The sequence below is a fragment of the Metopolophium dirhodum genome, chromosome 1 (genome assembly GCF_019925205.1).
Source record: "Metopolophium dirhodum isolate CAU chromosome 1, ASM1992520v1, whole genome shotgun sequence".
NCBI classification, from domain to species: Eukaryota; Metazoa; Arthropoda; class Insecta; order Hemiptera; family Aphididae; genus Metopolophium; species Metopolophium dirhodum.
Window position 1 is genome coordinate 59,863,357 of NC_083560.1, and position 20,864 is coordinate 59,884,220.

Sequence of the window (20,864 nt, forward strand, 5' to 3'; positions counted from 1 at the left end):
CCGATATTTTATGAACAAAAAGGGCCCATATCTGTTTCAATCTTAAATTAGAAAAAAAATAAGTTTTTTGAGATTCCTCAATAATTTAAATTTTTAGATGACTCCTTTTCAATATTCCAATTTCAAATAGTTTTCACAATAAAAATGTTTACCAATTTTATACAATTTTATAGTAAAATACATCAATAAATTATGTTTCGATATCTATATATATACACATTAATGTATTTTGTAATTGCTAATTCAAATTCTCCATTACTAAGGCCAATCGCCAATGGTGTACAAGAGGTGGAAGCCCTCTTAAACACAGAAATTGAATTATTAAAAAAATGATGCAATAAAAGCTCATAAAAAAATAATAATAATAAAATTGTTTTCCAACTTCTAAATTTATTTAAAATATTAATTACTCAGTGTTTATTTTAGTCCATGATAAAGGTACCGTGGCCATTCAACTTAGACAAACTTTAGAAGGCCTGGCTTAAAGTTTCCACTGACTAGGGTTTGGTTTTTTATGAAATAAAGTCAATAAAGTCAAAATATGTAAATTTGTAATAACGACAGCATCTAGTCTGAGACATTAGATTGTATAACAGATATTATGGCGATATCAAAAATTATTACGATTTACAACATTGAAAATATTTGAATAATGATTATTGTGAATAGGTAAGTATAAAATACCTAAATATTTTTTTATTCGTATGTATTTACATAAAAATCTACAGGGTGTAGATTATGAGGCATCCATGACTTTCAAGACTTAATGCGTTTTTTCTGGGTATAATTTTGAAGAGGTTTTTGATTTTATTTATTAAAATATTTTTAGAAAGGTTTAATTTATTTTATATTATACTTGTTTTTTTTTATTTAGTATTCATTACCGACAAATTAGTTTTTCATTACCAAATGCTATCTAGGGATAACAATCAGTAGATATAAATGTTAAAAAAATAACATTGAATGTAAATGGGAAATGTAAACTAGGTGTAAACAAAAAGTTTTGCCATTGATTTTTCCAACAACCTGGTATTTATAACAAAAGAGTAATAACACTGAATTAACTAACAAACACAACATTTTACCTTCAAATCGTCAGTATAGCAAAATACCATTTTGGTGAAGAAAAACTAAAAGTTAGTGGATTGTAATTTTATTATAATATATTTCGCTTATTTCGTCTTATGATTTTTACATCCATACAATGCTCTTACATATATTTTTAACACTGTATAAATTTGCAAATTGGTAAATCTAGACCACCTCAAACATAAATATTATAAATAGGGTGGCCAGACGTCCTTTTTATACGAAAAGGTTCCATATTTTAAAAGACATCTCGGTGTCCTGACAAAAGCTTTTGGAACTCTCAACTGTTCCGTTTTTTTATAATATGTCCCATTTTCATTCTAATATAAATATGTGAAAAAATTACAACCGCAGTAGGTATGAGAGTATTGAGATGCACCAACTTTTACCAGCGGTTAAGTATATGTACCTATATTGATGTCATTATGTAAGTATTAAAAAAGTATTTTTTTTATTCAACAAAAGACAATATTATGTTATTTAATTAAAAATAAGCGTTTTACTAATGTAAATTAAAATATAAGAGTAATAATTAATCGCATATTTAAGAATTTTATACCTGGCCACCCTAATTAGGTATATATTAAAAAGTGGACTCAGAAACTTTAATTAATTATTATAATATACAGTTAAAAGTATACAAAAAATATTTAATAAATTAAATATAGCATAATTTTTTATTAGTTTAAGTAATGGAATGCAAAAAATTGAATATAAACAGTTAAATAAAAATATAACTTTAATTCAATAATAATCCCTTAAATACAATTTTGTGATGATATTTAGATGCTGCATTCTGATGCATGTGCCTGTAAAATAAAATTATAATAATAATTAGTTATCGTTTTGTTAAAAACATGAAAAAAGCTTCTTTACTTTTGTGACATGAACCTGCTATTTAAGACATTAGGTATTTAGACAATTTTATCTGACAAGAGTTTAAACTTTAATTGTTTGCAACAGAGATAACAAATCTTTAAATAACAAGACATTTTTAGACTAATGTGATGCTGTGAAGCATCAATATACAATTAATAATTGCAAATGAAAAAAATTATTATTTACCTCAATATCTGGCGTAGGATACAACACAAAGCATAAAGGACATTGAGATTGGAGTGATACATTTTCATTTGTAATTTCATTCTCAGGATTTTGTCGTGAGGGCGATGTTCGAGATCTTGATTGATGACCATTGTTACTATTACTATTTTTTATATTTTTCGCTTGTTTTTTTCGAAGTTCCTAGAAATTAAAAATTAATATTTATTTATATTAAATTAGTCTTAAAATATATCAATTTATAATATTCTATAGACAGAAACAATTATATAATACCTATAACCTATGTATTGTCAAGAATAATAAAATCATTTGGATGATAGTAAGTCTGAATTCCTTAGTTATAAAGCAATTATGAAAATCTAGTTTTAATATAGGTACAAGATTTTTCTATTTAGACATTATAATAAGATAGGTATAATATTATATTTTTAGTAGAACGTAATGTTTACATAAAGGTAGTAATTACTACTTCTATAAATTATAAAATACATATTAAGAGGACGCTTCACCCGCATATGTTGTCTTGCTATACAAGTGCGTAACATAGCAAATTGTATGCTCCGCAGAACATGTATAGCACCGTTAGCTTAAATATTAGAGTCAATTGACCTCTTATGAAATTTAAAGGTAAGATTATTATCTAGGAAATCTCAAGGGTTTTTTATTATATTTTAATTTTAAAGTGAATTATAAGTATTTTAAGATATACAAAAAATTAACAATTTTAAAATACTCATAACTCGCTTGAAAATTAAAATATAATAAAAAGCCCTAGAGATTTCCTAGATAATAATCTTACCTTTAAATTTCATAAGAGGTCAATTCACTCTAATATTTAAAGCTAACAGGGCTACACGTGTTCTGCTGAGCGTACAATTTTCTATGTTACGTACCTGTAAGACGTAGACGACATATGCAGGTGAGGTGTCCTCTTAATGAAGAATGCAATAATCATAATATTATAATATAAAATAATGCCTTGATTTTAAATAGTCATGTATAAAATTACATTTTGTTTAAACTCTATATTATATTATTTATAAATAGTTATTTCTTACTTGTTCTTGTTTGATATGTCCATCATCTAATACTTCACTTTCAAACTGATTAATATATTCATTTGAGCAATTCTGATCTTTATGTGTAGAAGGTACTAAAGTCTGATTATCTGATGGGGAAACTCTATTATACTTATTTTTCTTTTTTTTACCTTTAGATTCACTTTTATTTTCCTCTGTTTTCACTAAAAGGTTACTATTGTCTGAATAAGATGGTTTAGAATATACTTGCAATTCATCAACATATGTTTTGTTAGGTGAATGAAATGTCTTGTCATCAATATTTTCATCAACTTTTAGGTCAATATTTTTTAAAATATTCGTCAAGCTATCAGGTGTATTAATCACTTGGTTTTTATAGCTATTATTATTAAGTGTAATATCATTTACTTTTGCATTGATTGGCAATAAGCTATCGCTCGAATAAAATAAACTAGTCTGTGGAACGACTAAATTTATCTTACAGTAACCATTAACCATATTTAAAACTGATGTTAAATAATCACTTTCAAATAGAGATTCATCATCCGACATGATTTTGCTATTTAATTTTTGGTTTTTATACGACATTGTATATGGGCAAATTCTAAAAAATGAAAAAACTAAATTATTAGGTAAAATATTTAAGTGATTAAAACAAATATGGTGGACATGGACTGCTAAGGCGTTAATAATTTAAAATTAATAAATACAAATAATAAAAATTATTTTACTATAGTCTTCTTAAGTTGTAACTTGTAATATGTATGAGAAATAATCGACATCAATTATAATAAAGTGCATGTGGTAATCATAATAACACATCATTGTTTATTGACTTACCAATAGTTGTTACTTGTTAATATTATAGGTCTACTTATATTTTGTACAATTAAGCAAATATGCAGTGTACAAAAAATCTTAAAGTGTAAATAATAAAACTATTGCATTTTTAATGTAATATTATAATCAATACATTTTAATGTCACGGTAAGTATAGAAGTCAGAAGATAACAAGTACAGAAAACGGAAAACTTAAATAAAATCCTTTTGTTCATCGGAATCTTACTTGTTTTTATCTTATCATTCCTACTAGTTACCGTTTCAGTTATCACTGTTATCACTGTAGGCTCTAACCATAAAGTAAAATATTATAGCAAATAGACCACGAAAATGTTGTGAAATTCGAAGTTAAATTAATAATTATTAACCGATCGTTATTTTTATTCTTACCGTTGTAGTATATGGTTAGTATTTACTACCATATATATATATATTCATATTGTTGTATATCATAGACATATTATTAATATTTTTTATTTATATGTCTATGTTGTATAATAACTATGCTTACTACTTCCATAAATCATTATCAGCGTTCATCTTATCTGTTATCAATATAATAACGGTCAAATGGCGCGATTTATTTTGTCTGCAGTTGTTAAGAAAACTGTGATACCGGTCAACACAATCCATGAACAATGAACATAATACGACTTCGCTCTTGAAGATGATCAATTTTTGAACGTTTGTTATGAATTATGATGATAACGTTTAAATTACTTTAAAAGCATAATATTATTATTTTTCATCTTTCACTTACCAAGTAATTATGAAAAAATATTTCTAGGTATCTAGTAAATGTGCGTTTTGACGTGTTCTTAATAAATATTAGTAACTAAAAGTGTCTACACTCAAAAATGAACAAGGACTCATTACGAATAATGTCAACTCCCAAGAATGTTAAGACGACCAAACCAGAAGGTGATCATTTTTCAATATTATTTATTTATAAGAAACTGGGCTGATTGTTAACATAATAAATTAATAACATATCATTCTATTTTACATAAAGAAATAAATAGGTACTTAAATCGTTGTCGTGTTTTGTTGTAAGAATGTCGCTTAGTTAGTTTATTGTGTAGTCCCGAGTTATAATTAAACCAAACCACTTCAATACAAATTGTAAACCTGTAAATAATATTTGTAGAGGGAAACAGAACAATGTTTAGGTGCTACTCTATCCGACGACAAAACAATTGTTACCATGTACCTACACATTAAGGTATCTATTTAGGAATTCTAAGCCAAGAAAGTTATATTCTAAGTTTGTTCCAACGCACTAGATAATTAGTCCACTTTCTGATAGTCAAAACGAACAGCGGATTTTGGTGGGGACTTGGAGTCAGCTACACCGTTATCATGTACTGTCCAAAACGAGTCTCAAATTCTGTGTTGGAACAAACTTTTTATTGACAAGAGTCTTAAGATTTTTGCGGTGTTCTAATGACACAGATACTTGGCAACGTGCAACATTTCCTAAACAATTTTAAGATTGAATTCATTGAAGCAAACTTAAAAATAATTTTCTATTTGTAATTCTCTGAGATAAAACATATTGTTATACATATTTTGTTTTGCGGTTCATTGTTATTTAACATTTGTTCCTTCTATGTTTAATATTTAGGCATATAATACAAAATCTGTCAAAGACATAATTCAAATGACAAATGGAATTTGTAAGACAATTTTCTGACAAAGAAAGATTTCATTGACCATAGAAAATGAATTTACCCCCAGATTTCCCTATTTGTTGGTGTATACAGAACTACAATTCATACAGCATATAATAGATACACTTTGCCACACCAAGCTCATTTTAGTAATTTTTTTATTTATAAAAATATTTCAGTTATGGACACAATTTCTGATATTGAAATAATACGAAGCCTTTTATACTGTTTCCAAGGAGTTGATAGCCATTGGATAGAATTCAATCAAAACGAAAAACAATTTGTAGTTACAGCACAAGTATATACTTGATACATTTTTATTTTTGCATATTTATCAATTTATTTATAAAGTATTTTAAACTTATAGTTAGACTTTTACCAAACTAGCAAAGTAAATCGGCTAATGGAACTTGGATATCTACATAACATAGTGCAAGAGTATATTGAAAATAACAGTGACAACAAGAATGGCTCCGTAGCTTCAGGAATAGCTCATTGTTTGCATGAGGAACTATGTATTTATTATGACAGTATTAACAAGTTGCAAAAAGAGGTTGTTCAATTGTATTATTGTATATATTTATGATATAAGTATGACATTTATTTTATTGATTTAGGTTAATGAAGCATATGAAAAATCCAAAGAATATTCGCTTGGAAATTTATTGTGTTGGTCTGTACTTTGGTTAGGGCAATTACAGGATTTGGCATATACAGTAAAAATGATTGATGGTGCTAAACGTGGTGGTGAGCTTGTATCTGTTATTGCTCCATTCGCATACTGTGCAAATCCCTATTTACAACAAATGGCTACAAATATGATTAAAGTGGTAAGTGATGGTAACTTGTTATAGTCATGATATTATGTAAAATGTAAAGACTTATCTAAAAATTTTCAGGCAACTAGACCATTAATGATGATTATGTGTCATTGGATGGTTGACGGGGAACTTTTAGACAATTATGAAGAATTTTTTATCTGTCAATGCCCAGACATTAATAACCTTGATATGTGGAACAATCGATACACAATTCGGTTAATACCTGTTTTGTTATGATTATAAATATACTTAATTATATAAATATATAATTATATAAATGATTCTTGTTTAAGGGAGTCTATGGTTCCGGCATTTTTTACTAAGGAAGATGTAAATAGAATTTTCCGTACCGGGAGATATATCAATTTTCTACATACAATATGCAAGAGTAAACCTGAGTTAACACCATCCAGGAAAATTCTAAAGGATCTTCGAAATTCTGGAGGTGAGTAAATCTAAGAAATTATTTAATATTATATTTTTAAACCCTATGCAGCATGCACCTTGGGATATACATTTAGTTTTATAACTATAAAGATCATTAACCAATAACTATACATTGCGTTTAGATAAAGATTTGTTTCCAATGTTAGAACAAGGTAGCATTATTTCTGATATGATTAACAAGGCTTGTACTGAATCTTCTACTGTAGTACTGGATATTTTAAAGGAACAGTTTAACTTATTTTTACACTTCGAGGGACTTAGGCGTTATATGCTCTTAGGACAAGGAGACTTTGTCACAAGCTTGCTAGAAATTCTCCAGTGAGTTACAATTATATGATTATTCATTATATCGATAATGTGTGTGTTCTAACATTTATTAATTTATAATAGGCCTCATTTAGATAAATCTTCAGGTACACTTGGTCATCATACATTTAGAAATTTGTTGGACACTGCTGTAAGAATGAGCAATGCTCAGTATGATAAACCTACAATACTAAAAACACTTGATGTAAAATTATTACCAACATCTGGAGAAGATTGTGGATGGGATATATTTCAATTGGATTATTCGACTGGTGGTCCGTTGGAAACGGTATGTATTATAAAGTATGATTAATTATTATATAAAAATACAAAGGAGATTTTTGAACGATAAATTTAGTTTATTTTGTGTTGAACGAGGTTATAAAATAATCAATTATAAGAAGTGGAGGGGTGATGATATGTGTGTAATGTGATCAGAAGTGATCAATTAAATATAAGATATCCAGGGGGAGTTGTAGGACTTTGTAGATATATTTACTATAGTTAGGGACATATAGATATAATGATCTTAAATATATTTAAATAGCCAGGACTTAATTTAAGTTATTACTAGATTTTAATTCCTATTTAATACTTACAAATTACAATAGTAGATGGCTATTTTGTAGTTGTACGGGGTTCAGAAGTATGAAAGGTGTTGATATCTATAATGTCTACACTGAACTAACTTTTCTTACATGGTGTGTATTGGGAGTAAGCCTTATTGTTAACTGTATGTGAACAGGCCTGGATCTAGAAATCTGAAATGGAGGAGGGCTAAATTTTTTTCTAAATAAACGGTATTAAAATTTTAGCTTATAACAGATTATAGATAAGATATTAAGATTGTAAAAATAGTTACAATTTCATTTATATTTTAAACTCATGAAATATAATACTTATGAACTATGAATTATATAAATAAATACATGATATATAAGTTTTCCAAAGATTGGTGGGACTAAAGTCCCTCAGCCCCCTTGGACCCGTTCCCGTATGTGAATATATTATTGTTTTGGTCAGCAATTAATTGTATCTGGTCTGTAATGTACAATTATTGTTACATGTAAACAATATTATAATTCAGAGCTAGATAAGTTCCTATAGGTAATATAGATAGTATTGAGCGACTTTTTTTAGTGATTAAATGGGGGAATAAATTATAAGTTTATTTTGGGTACATGTCATATGCTACTAACTAGTCAGATTAAGGCTGTTGAAGCACCCTTTATTTTGGAGTTTAAGACCATTAAGTGGAAGGTTTGTCTATGTCTGATTACGGTTTTGAATATATGTATGAATTTATCAGTTTCTTTTCTAAATTATGTAGGAAAATATTTTTTTATTTTTTGCTTAACATTCTTCAAAATCAAAATTATCTAAAAATGAAATGATTTTGATATATAATATTTTAGATGTTAAATAATATATTTTTTCTACATAACCTATATGGTAAAAAATCTTTCTTTTTTAGCGGTTTCTACTAGTAAATTAATAAGTTTAGGGGCAATTTTAAGGAGCATTACATTTTGAAATATTTAATAATTTTTAGTGATTTAATCTTTATTACAGTAACTTTTATTAATCCAGTGCTGCTTCTCAACCTTTTTTAATATGACGACACTAAAAAAAATAGTTATTTTTGAAAAAGTAACAATTATAAACCTATAAGTAAATTGAAAATGAGATCATCTCTTTAAAATTGTTTTTCTTGTCTGTGGTTTTTACCTTTATGTCATAATGTCATATATTTATACTTGGAACATGTACAATATCAATAAACAATTTTTTTAATGAGATACTAGTGGATTGTAACCTACACACTTGTTGAGAACTACTGCATTAATGTATACACATAACTGTTGAATATTATATTTTTAATTTATGCTCTTTTGATATTCAATTTGTATGTCTAGTAGAACATTTTAATTAATTAAGCGTTTAGTTTGTGAATAATAGGCAATAGTGTCAGCTTTAACTACAACAATGATAATTGTTATACTATAAGTAATATAATTTAAAATAACTTTGCTTTACTTAATTTGATTCCGATTCTTAACATTGTAAATTTTCTTGATTAAATGATTTACGCCAGCCATACAATTTGCTAAATGACAAAATTGACCTTCAAAATACTATTCTTAATCCCTTTAAATATATCAAATTTCACATTAAGATCTAATTCTATGGTCTATGTTCCTACATAAAAATGATATTATTATCTTTTCACAATAGAAAAAATGTTAATTTATAGGAAGCAAACTTACAAATTTTGATTTCTTTTTCTTTACAAACCTAAATATTGTTTAAACTTTTAAAAGTAAATAATTACAATTTACAGTACCAATTATGTTGATTTCTTTAAATATTTTGTTGGTTCTTAAATTTTGCATAATATTAAATTCACTGTAGGTACTTAAATATGTTTCATAATTTAAATATTAATTACTATATAGTATATACACTATACAGGTTATAATAAGTAGACCTGACAAAGTAAATAACTTTTGCTCTAAATTCTCATCAATGTTTCTTTATTTTTGAATAATGAAAATAAAAATTTTAAATCTAATATAATTTTTTTTGATTAATCCAAAATAGCCAGTTTTGATTTTAAAAATATTTTTTTTAATTCTTGTAGTTTATTATTTAAAATTTTTCGTAAACTCATTATTTTTGTGAAGTAAAGTTTATCTATCTTAAAAAACATTTTTAATTCTAAAAGAATAAACTTTTTTAAAATATTTAAAATAATTTTTAAATAAGTACTTGTTAAAATCTAAATATTTGTTTAAAAAGTCAATATTTTTGAAATTAAAGAGTTAGTTGAAAAATGTTTATATTTTAAAAATCATGAAAAATAAACCGACTTAGATAAATGTTTTTACAATCAAGTTTTCTAAAAACCGATTACAAATTCACTATTTTAAAAATTTCAAAAATATATTAAATCAGATTTATTATTATTATATTTTATTATAGCGCACAAGTCAATATATTTTAAATAAAAATAAATATTGTTCACAACAAAAGTTTTTCAATTTGTCAGGTCTTACTGTTACATCCTATACAGGGTGATTTATTAAGCGTAAAACACTCATTATCTCAAAAAGTATTAATGTTTTTGAAAATATTTTTTTACATAGTTTCAAGTTGTTAAAAACATCCTTATAATTTTTTAAGTTTTTTACTTTTTTAATGACAGCATAGAGTTTTAATTTCATTTTCCAAAGCAGAATATTTTTCTGAGTATTTTAATACATTAATATCGAATTAAGGACGAGTAGTGTATGAGTTATAAGTATTTAAGGTTTAGACAAGCGGAGTAGTGGATACACATTTGCGGGGTAACCCCATACCACTCCACTACTCCGCTTGTCTAAACCTTAAATACTTATAACTCATAAACTACTCGCCCTAAATTAGACTTTTATGAATAAAAATACTTAGAAAAATATTCTGCTTTGGAATATGAATTTAAAACTATGCTGTCATTCAAAAAAGTAAAAAATTAAAAAAATTATATAGATAAAAAATATTTAAAAATATAATTTTTAATAAAAACATAGTTTTTTGAACATCTTGAAACTATGTAAAAAAATATTTTCAAAAACATTAATACTTTTTGAGATAATGAGTGTTTTACGCTTTATGAATCCCCCTGTATATTTAATTTGCATAATATTTATGAATTTGTACTTTCACAGGGTTATTTATAATTTATAATTAAAAAAAAATGTATTAAAACTATTCATCTTCCTAGACTTTACGCTATGTAATATGTAGAAGCGACATTGCGTAGATGAAAAAAAGGATGGCTAAATTCAACAAAATCATTTTGATATATTTTTGATTAAACCTTAGTTAGTGTTATAATTGGTTTAATTATTTTATACATTATACTATGGAACAATTTGGGATTTTGATTTAATTCACCAACCCTGGTATCTCTATTATTTATTAATAAATTATATCAAAATGAAAAACTAGTAAGGTAACAATAAAAATCAAGAAATAATTGGAACCTAAAAACGACTGTTGTTTTATCTAAAATATTCAATGAAATATATATTTATTTGTTTTAGATTTTTGAGTTCAATGGGAGTGGAAGGTATTCAATTATGTTTGTGTTCTTGTGGCGTCTAAAAAGAATAGATTTTGTGCTGTCACAAATGTGGAGGGAATTAAATCTACAGATTAAAACTTCATACCACATAGTTCCAGGTAAGACAGTGGAATACAATTATTTAAGCAACATAAACATAAAGGCTTTGGTGGTAGGGGAGTTGCAGTTGTAGGTTATGGCCTTACACACTCTTGTAATTTTTATATAAAACTAGCTGATCCCGCTGACACTTTGTTGTCCGTTAAATGTACCAATTCTATATGACTCAAACTTTGTTCAATTCGTTATTTAATATTCGATGTATGGTGTATGGTGTTCAAAATTTATCTTAACTTTTCTGTTGCCCGGAATAAAAATTTTGATTCACAGCAGTATATTATCAGGTAGGCAATCTACCTGCGGTAGATCGCGGACCCCGTGCTGTATCAAAATTGTAGAAAGTTTGTCATTTTTACTTAATTCCACCGTCGGAGGATTAATATGATCAATTAATACAAAAGCCTAACGCAACCGTACTAAAATCCGATGAATAAAAAAAAAAACAAATTTAACACTTTAAATTAGCCTATCTTTTTCCCAGAGGTCTAATCTACACACAAATATTCATTTTTATCTTCTATACTATAAAATTATAGCGTTTGTTTGTATGTTCGGGATAAACTCCGAAACTACTGAACCGATTTCGAAAATTCTTTCACCAATACAAAGCCACATTCTTTGTGAGTGTCATAGGCTAATTTAAAAAGGGAAGTGATCACCCCCAGTAGGTGCTCAAACAGGAATTTTGAGATTTACGATAGAAATTTTGTCACGTATTGGCAATGAATAATTTTAATCGTTAATTACTCCACTAAAACACAACATTTTTGAAAATCTTTTCTTATTGCTTGGTGAAAATATGAGAAGAACCTCTATTCCAAATTTCAAGTCCGTACGTTGAAATACAGCGGTCAGTGAGTCAGTGGTATTTGGATTTTATACGTATAGATAACTAATTATTGACTAACATTATCGGACTTTATTTATGCCTAAAACCTGCTCCGTGATATCCTTTTTCATTTAAAAAAAACTGCATGACAATTGGTTTCGAAGCCAAACCGTAACAAAGATTTCCTCTTTTGCTTGATTTCAGTTTTATATAATATATAGATTGGCATGGATAGGTATGCTTGTTTACATATTTTTTTATTAGAATAAGATAGGTACAATTTTAAAAAAATTATCTCATATTTGTGAGTGACTTTATTGTGTTAATGTTTTGGATAGTGGCATGCCATAATTTGCACAATAAAAGCAATTATTATAATATCCATCAAACTGCACAACAAACCAACTGAATAGTGTCCTTTTTCAGAAATACGGTATACCTTGAAGTGGACCAATAACCTGGTGGCAGAAATGGTACACAGCGTACGGCAAATACAGTTTTATGTGCTGTCAGACGTCATAGAAACTGAATGGGAACACTTTCGAGACGCCATTAACAAAGCGTCTTTGCTGGAGACAGTGATCCAAGCACACAACCAGTTCCTGAAAAACATCTTCAAGCGATCCGTACAAACCGAAGAGACTCACGTAAGTCAATGATTTATCATTATATACATGAGATGGTCAATCGTGCAACAAGGAAGGCCTCAGCTCCACCTCCGCAAATTGAAAAATCCCTCTATATAGTTATTCTGTTTAACCTTTGTATATATGAACCTCGATTAGTTAAATGTTAGTCGACGGACTCATAAGAATAGAGGTCCTATCCATTTGTTTAATTGCAATTTTGTTTAATTTTTGAAAAAATGCTGGAGCTTGTGAAACTTGATAACTTTTATAAAAGATACAGTCAATGCCAGATAGGCCCAGACTTAGAATTTTAACCTCCTCTAAAAAACATAATGTCCTAATTTCAAAAAAGATAAATTTAATTAATTCATATAATATTATATTATATTTTTGATTATACACATCGTTCTTACCATTGGTTTTATTTTAATTTATTCATCAAGAAGATAACGAGGCCCATTGAACACGTTTGAGAATAGCCATACTATTTTTTAATTGAGTATTTTCTAACAGGACATCTTTTATAATGTATATGTGTAAATTTCATTACCTACAGTTTAGATTTTGAGCGGAGCAATGAATATATTGATTTTACAATGATGTGGGTTTTTTTTATTTTTGTGTCTGTCATCACGGCTTGGAGCAGTAAAACTGCTTTGATTTTCTTCAACAGTATCTTGTTTGATGGTAAAGTGAATCTAGTTGGTGTTTTCGGGAGGTCTAAATTTAAAATTTACAATAGTTTTCAAAAGTGCCGGGAAAAACAACATAAAAACTAAGTGAAAATCGGTTTTTGTCGTAACTCTAAAACTAATGACCGTATTTACATGAAATTTTCACTGAATATTTATATTAGCATTTTCTACACACCAAAAAATATTCAAAATAAACTAAAAAAGCTTGAAAATTTAATACAATGACAGTAGAAAAATATTTAAAATACATAGGCACAATTTTTTTTTATAAGTATTTAAAGCTCAAATTTTGACAAAAGGCGTAAAAATCACGAAAATGTGCAAATTATTTTGAATTAGAAATTCCTTAAAATCTTAAGATTTCAAGATTCCTTATAAGGTAATCTACCTTTATCCAAAAAAATAAAAAATGTTTATAAAATAACATCAAATTAAACTTTTATGAGCATTTGATGAAGTTCAAATTTTTACAACATTGGATATTCACTCAATTTTTCATGTAGCAATATTCTTATTTTGCTGTAATAACCATAGACATTTGACATTTATTTCATATGTTATTTTATCAATTTGTATACTTGATAAAATTAAAAAAATATTTTGACTTGTTTTGAGCTGTTTACAAACAATTTCAAATTTCAATTTTTTAGTTTTTTTTTATGCAAAAGGCATCAAAATTGAATACAAGGCTTTTGATGCATTGTTTAAACAGCAGTTGAATAATATTAAAAATACACAGGCACAATTTTTTTTTATAAGCATGTTTTAAAGTTCAAATTTTGACAACATTTATCAAATTTAAAATTTAAAAACGATTTTTGTAGTTAAAATTTTATAAAATGTTCAACTTTTAAAGCTAAACATTGAAAACTTACAACAAGGTTCCATGTAAGTAGGTTATCAACATAATAATTTATGTATTCATTTTAATCTTATTAGAAAATAAATACAGTGGATTCCACCCAATGTTGGCACCGGATCATTTAAGCATCCGCGTAATAAGGGCAAAATAGCCTGGCTCCAATTCCAATATATACCAACAAGGTTTTTTTGGTTTATATGGGCAAATGAGTTAAGTCCCAACGTGTCCACATTCCACTAGGTATTTAGTCTTAAATACAGGATTCCAAAGTAGCAATGTGCACAGAAAATTAAAAATATATGGGGCTTAAATATTTAAGGCCCAATCATATACAAATAACCACATTTGATATTTTTATATGAGTACTATTATTTATAAAATTTAATTTTCTTATAAAAAGATGTTAGTTACCCAGTTGTTACTAAAACTGTAGACCATTTATTAAAAATGTTAACCCTATATTAACTACAAAGTAATTAACAAATAAATATAATAATTGTTATTATATTATGGATTGTATCAAATATATTAATTAATAATGTATTGTAAATGTTAACTGTATATTTCCTTAAAGAACTAATACATCCATTCATTAATCAAATAACTTTAATTTAATAATTGTATACAAAACAAAAATAATTGATTCATTTAACAAAAATTATTGTCATCAAAATTTGAAATTTAAACTCATGAAAAATGTATTTGGATTTATTCTTAACTTTTTTTAAAATTCCAGTTAAAAAGAGTTGTGTGGAATATTGTACAATATTCAAGTATAATTATACCAGCTGAGTGTATTAAGGTAACTTTCTGGCCTTAGATACAGCGTTTAGTCTGAAAAAATAGATCTTGCAAGAACACAGTTTTTACCGCTCCTAAATATGAATGGTTGGAATAAGTTGGACGGCGCGCGGGTAAAAGGGAATAAGTCAATTTTTATAAATAAAAATATATTTTTTGTTTTGTAGGTAATTTTACGCTGGTTTGACTGGTGACACTGCAATTTGGCTATCTTTCTTTATAGTATTGTTAAGAATGAGATATCCAAATTTCAGTGTCACTAATCGATTCGGCGTAAAATTACCTACAAAACAAAACAAAATATTTTTATTTATAAAAGTTGACTTATTCCCTTTTACCCGCGCACTGTCCAGTTTATAACACACATATTCAGTAAAACATACAAATACTTTTTCCAAATTAAATTAATTTCACTTTTATAATTTAATGATCCAACACAGATTTAACATTACATTTTTAAGACCAGTTCCAACCTCTGTATTTACCATTACCCCTTAACTGCACTATGTATTTAAATACACAACCGATAATATCCTATATTCTGATTGACTGTACTTTTTATAGGATTTATCAAAGAAAATGCGTCAGCTATTCGAGTCTGTGTTAGAACTCCGGGGCATTCAAGAAAGGTTTCATAGCCAGTCTGAGCATGAACTAAATAGGCGTAAAGACTTAGAAAAATATATCGAAGAGCACGGTACGAACAATAAAATGGAAAAAGATGACTTGGAAACTAAAGAAGCGTTCTTGTTGGAAGTTGACAGATATGAAAACATCATCAAGGAAATCAGTAATTCATATAAGGTAGTATGATTTATATATTATAGTTTTGTCTCAGAGATAAGGTGCATTCTAAAGTCAACATTTTGACTTGAAAATTGTTTGCTATTGTTATGTTATTTATTATGTAAAAATTTGTGACCACAAAAAAAAAATCAAAAATTACCTCTGCAACCGTGCATTTGAAGAACCAGACAATTTGTTTTAAACAAATATTCACCGCTTGGTCGAAAATAATGCAATTTAGACGTCATAGACGTGCGACAAATAGTGTTTTGATTTTTTCTTTTGGTTACAAATTGTTATGTAATAAATAATATAATACCTTACGATTTTTAAGTAAAAAATATGACCTTGGGATGCTAGGGTAATGTACCTTTAAACTTGTTTTAATCAAAACGCTACACTTTTGTTTGTGCCTTAGATTGATTTGGTAAAATTTTTGAAAAAACTCATTCAAGTGTCAACCGACGACCAGGATGCTTTACACTCGTTGGCCAACCGTATCAACTTCAACAAGTACTATAGTAAAAACGATCAAGATTTAGAGAAATGTGCCACCTATATATGCAGATCTCACAAATAGTCATTCAAAATTGTATGGCGTTACATGCCTAACATGTCTTTCTTTTGATTATATTAATTGTATGAAAAATAACAAATGATGTAACACATAAATAATTTAAGTCTGTATTTAACATTGTTATTGCATTAATTTATAGGAAATAATAAAAGAAAATTTAGTTTTGTATTTTTGGATAATTTTCCTTTTGGGTTGTCCAGTACAGGGGTCGGCAAGTAATTTCTATTGGAGTCCTAAAGATTAAATTAATTAATCAATGAGGTCCAGTGAAAAAAATCTTTTTCTAATCTTTATATTTTAAAAATAGCAGTATAAAAATAAAAATAATTATTTAGTTATTACAATTAATTTATATTAAAAATTACAATATTAGGAGTATATAAAAAAAAAAAAAATATCTATTACAGTAAATTATTTAATGCGAAAAATTGCATTTCTTTTCCTTAGCCAGCTTTTTGAAATCGGGAACTCGTGGAGATCAGCTTATGCGCAATGTGTGAGAGTCTGTTAATTTTGTCCGATATTTGTTTTTCAAAAAATTAATTTTTGAAAATGATGCCTCACAAAATATGTATGTTGAACCAAACATCGTAGCCAAGTTGATTGCCAGTTGCTTTAAGTTTGAATACTTGTTAATGGCATCCTTAGCCCAGAATTCTTCAGTTGACACACTTCTGTACTCAAGGAAACATCTTCCTGTAGGTCTATTATTTCCATTTGAAGTTTTGACTTTGAAAGATTAAATAATTTTTCAGCTACATCAGTCCATTCTCCGTCTGGGAGAACGTCGTATGGAGTTTTTAAGAATTGTGATAGTTTTCCTATTTCAGAAAAGTCTTTGAATCTAGCATCGAATTCCTTCATAAGATCTGACAAAAAACTTAAAAATGTTTCGATGTTTACAATTTCAGAATAATTTTTGCATTCAAATATTGTGGGAAAGTGAACGAATTTTTTTTGTTCAATGTCTCGTTCAAATATATTTAGTTTGCGACGGAAAGCAGACACACTTTGTATTAAATCAATATTAATTTCCCTTCTCCTTGTAATTCGACATTAAGCGTATTTAAATATTTCAAAATGTCATTTAAGAAAGCCATTGCAACTATATTTCGATTGTTTTCTAAGAACTCCGAATGCTTCTTTGCTTCTTCAGTATCTACATTTTTTAGGAATGTTTTTACTTCTTCTTTAATGTTCCAAAAACATTCAACTACTCTACCTTTACTGGGCCAACGAACATGATTGTGTTGTAGTAAATCTGAATAAGCCGAACCACATTGACTCAGAAACTCTTTGAACTGTCTGTGTTGGAGAGAAGAACGCGACCTGATAAAATTTTTTAACTTGATCAAACCGTCCATAACGTCTTTCAGTGTAGCACTGAGTTTACTACAAAGCGATTTTTGGTGAATTATGCATTGATAAGTTAATTATCCCGGATTCTTCTTAGCAATCCTTTTTCTTTTCACATCATCGCTGGAGCTCCATCAGTGGAAATTGACACAATTTTATTATAACTCAAATTTGATTTTTTCATGAAGTCATCAAAACTCTTAAATAAATATTCTCCACGAGTCTTGCCTTGAAATGTCAATATTGCTAGTAACTCTTCTCTAAATACTTTATTTTCAATGTCAAAGAATCGCACGAAAATTGACATGTGTTCAGAATCAACTAAGACACAAGATTCATCAAGCGCAATGCAGTAGCAAGGTGACTTGTGTAAAAGTTCAAATAAGCTTTTTTTTGTTTTCGGCTGCCAACATTTCTGTCCTTCTTGTGTTGATCCTTGCCGACAAAGGAATATCTTGGATAGAAGTAAGGATTTTTTTATTTTCTTAAAAAAGTGTAGTGGCCACTTCCAACAAACACTCTTTTACTATTTCGGAATCGGAAAACGGTTTTTGGTGCTCATTAAGAACCCAGCACACACGCAACGCTGCTTCAGTCGATTTCTCTTGTTCACTCATACACCGTATAAGTGTACTCGTACTATTTTTGTAAGATAACATACACGCATGGAGCTTATTTTTACGCATTTCACTGCATGGAGGACATTTTGTATGAAAATCTTTATGAATAGTTTCATAATGCCGTTTTAAATTTCCACTTTTAATAATAGCGACAGTTGAATTGCAAATTAAACAAGACTGGAATGGCTCCAACCCTTTCAGGCAATACAAAACAATATAGCTCAGTCCACTCATTCATAAACTTCCTATTTTCGCTGTCAATTTTGCGTTTTTTACCCAACATATTGAACGAATAATATAAAACGAAACACGCACTGTATCCACCGGCGAATGTACACGTACTGAATCGTTGACTAAATTGTTATTTAAAAAATACGCGAGACAGACAAACTATATAGGTAACTATTCCAATGGATAGCAACGATAACCAATAAATATAATTTTACGCCGTCGGTTCTTCGGAGTTCTTAGAAAATAATCAAATATTTGGTATTGTCGCGACTCGGCGGTCGGCCGATATCTATAATCGGCCGGCGATTATTACCTGCCCGATAAAATATTTGCAATGAATTATGATATAACTATAATCTGAGTTTGATAAATTAAATGAAATAAATATTCTCTATTAATAATAATACTATTACAGTAAATAACATAATGAAGTACTGTGTTTGACAGGGTCCAGAGTTCTGCCTTCCGCCAGTTGTCGATCCCTGGTCTAGTAGAATAAATGTGACGAGCTTAAGTAAAATAATTTTAAAACAGATAATCAGTTCTCTGTGACTGAAAAAGAGGGTGGGTTAACACCTACCGGACCGGTTTGATTATAGCCTGTCTGAAGGTCATGTGTTTGAATATAAACTGGTGGAATGGTCATATATTCATATGTTATAAATATTTTAAGCACAAAAGTTCAAGTGTAAATAGTATATAATAATTTTTAAGGTTTAACAATTTTATTTTAGAATTACGATTAGATGGGTATCCTCGATAAGTCCATAAATCAACTTAATAATCGTTGATTACAAAGCGGAATGCAGTTGAGGGGAAAAACTAGACTTGACAATTACAAACCACCACTCCCAATCCAGAAATGTGGTTTGTATCAGAACGATTAATACGAGATTTTTATAGAACGACCAACTTAGAAGTCATGGCACAGAAAAATAAATACAATAATATCGCTTCATCCTGATTTCTGGTACGAATATTCAGTAACTTATTTGCATGCATGTGTTTTCCTAATTTTGCAAGAATTTATACAACAGTGACAACAATTTAAAAGTGATGATTTACTTCAAAAAAGCATTTTACCGTGTAAACCATAAAATCTTAGTTGATATATTGTAAAATTTTGAATTGGGAAAACCATTATTATCCTGGAATCTGGATATGCCCATACTTATCAAATAGAGTCCAATGGGTCGAGATCGTTGAAAACAAGTCTGTCAACATTGTCAATACTTTTAAGTTTTCGCCTTGTTTATCAATGATATAAAAATATATTACATGAGTGTAAATTTCACATCTTTATAGATAACTTAAAATTGACCCTAAATATCACAACTTTGTACGATTGACATGCATTCCAAAATTAACTTAATTGTTTCGTTATGTGGTTGGAATTTAATGGTTTACACTTCAACATTGACAAGAGTAATTACATGTTGTTCAGTAGACGCCACTCAATAATTAAATAACCGTAAATTATTAATGGAACGGTTATCACCTCTGTTGCCCGCCTGAAGGACCTGGGTATTATCTTAACACCTACCCTTAACTTCCACCCACACATCGAGTTTATATGCTGCAAAGTATTTTAAGATCTGGGCTTTTTAAACCGTGTGACATCCGAGCCTTACCTTAAATAGCCTCTGAAAGATATTTATTGTTCCTTGGTGCATTAAACTGTTGAATATTCTTTTGTGTTATGGGACCCACATACAGCACACAGTGCCTCCGAGTTAGAACGAGTTAAATTGTGTTTCCTATCTTTTGTAGGTCATATCCTAGGTATTGAATATCCTCAGCATGATTATTCCAATATCCTTCACTACCTTGGTTTAAGCACCTTAGCTTACAGATGAGTGTCCACTAACTCATTTCTGAATAAGTTGATTATTGGTTCCATTGATACCCCATTTCTTCTATGAGAAGTAAATTTCAAAGTCCTTTTACGCTCTTTACAAAACTGTTCCCATTGAAG

The 20,864-nt window shown here is 28.2% G+C and overlaps 3 protein-coding genes across 6 annotated transcripts; 1 reads left to right on the forward strand and 2 right to left on the reverse strand.

Moving 5' to 3' along the window:
• Positions 1–1,693: 1,693 nt before the first annotated feature.
• Positions 1,694–4,545, reverse strand: LOC132935094 (uncharacterized protein DDB_G0287625-like). 2 transcript variants are annotated; one of them, XM_061001550.1, is made up of 4 exons: positions 4,425–4,545; positions 3,213–3,798; positions 2,155–2,334; positions 1,694–1,898 (listed from the first exon to the last, which is right to left on the reverse strand). In XM_061001550.1, exons 1-4 carry the CDS (start codon positions 4,454–4,456, stop codon positions 1,872–1,874), a joined length of 825 nt encoding a protein of 274 aa, XP_060857533.1. In that variant the 5' UTR covers positions 4,457–4,545; the 3' UTR covers positions 1,694–1,871. The 2 variants fall into 2 exon arrangements, with proteins under 2 accessions (XP_060857533.1, XP_060857534.1); XM_061001551.1 differs by lacking the exon at positions 4,425–4,545 and adding an exon at positions 4,035–4,266.
• LOC132935092 (gamma-tubulin complex component 3 homolog) lies at positions 4,318–16,850 on the forward strand. Of its 3 annotated transcripts, XM_061001547.1 has the most exons (14): positions 4,318–4,438; positions 4,630–4,718; positions 4,822–4,955; positions 5,884–6,002; positions 6,072–6,257; positions 6,322–6,534; positions 6,604–6,740; positions 6,819–6,970; positions 7,095–7,290; positions 7,363–7,567; positions 11,364–11,502; positions 12,759–12,979; positions 15,884–16,123; positions 16,524–16,850. In XM_061001547.1, the coding sequence occupies exons 3-14, from the start codon at positions 4,892–4,894 to the stop codon at positions 16,683–16,685; spliced, it is 2,034 nt and encodes a 677-aa protein (XP_060857530.1). In that variant the 5' UTR covers positions 4,318–4,438; positions 4,630–4,718; positions 4,822–4,891; the 3' UTR covers positions 16,686–16,850. The 3 variants fall into 3 exon arrangements, with proteins under 3 accessions (XP_060857530.1, XP_060857532.1, XP_060857531.1); XM_061001549.1 differs by lacking the exon at positions 4,630–4,718 and having other exon boundaries at positions 4,420–4,438; XM_061001548.1 differs by lacking the exon at positions 4,318–4,438 and having other exon boundaries at positions 4,625–4,718.
• Positions 16,851–17,698: 848 nt separating this feature from the next.
• LOC132940531 (general transcription factor II-I repeat domain-containing protein 2B-like) lies at positions 17,699–18,892 on the reverse strand. The gene is made up of 3 exons (XM_061008201.1): positions 18,566–18,892; positions 18,155–18,492; positions 17,699–18,074 (listed from the first exon to the last, which is right to left on the reverse strand). Exons 1-3 carry the CDS (start codon positions 18,890–18,892, stop codon positions 17,699–17,701), a joined length of 1,041 nt encoding a protein of 346 aa, XP_060864184.1.
• Between the last annotated feature and the right edge of the window lie 1,972 nt (positions 18,893–20,864).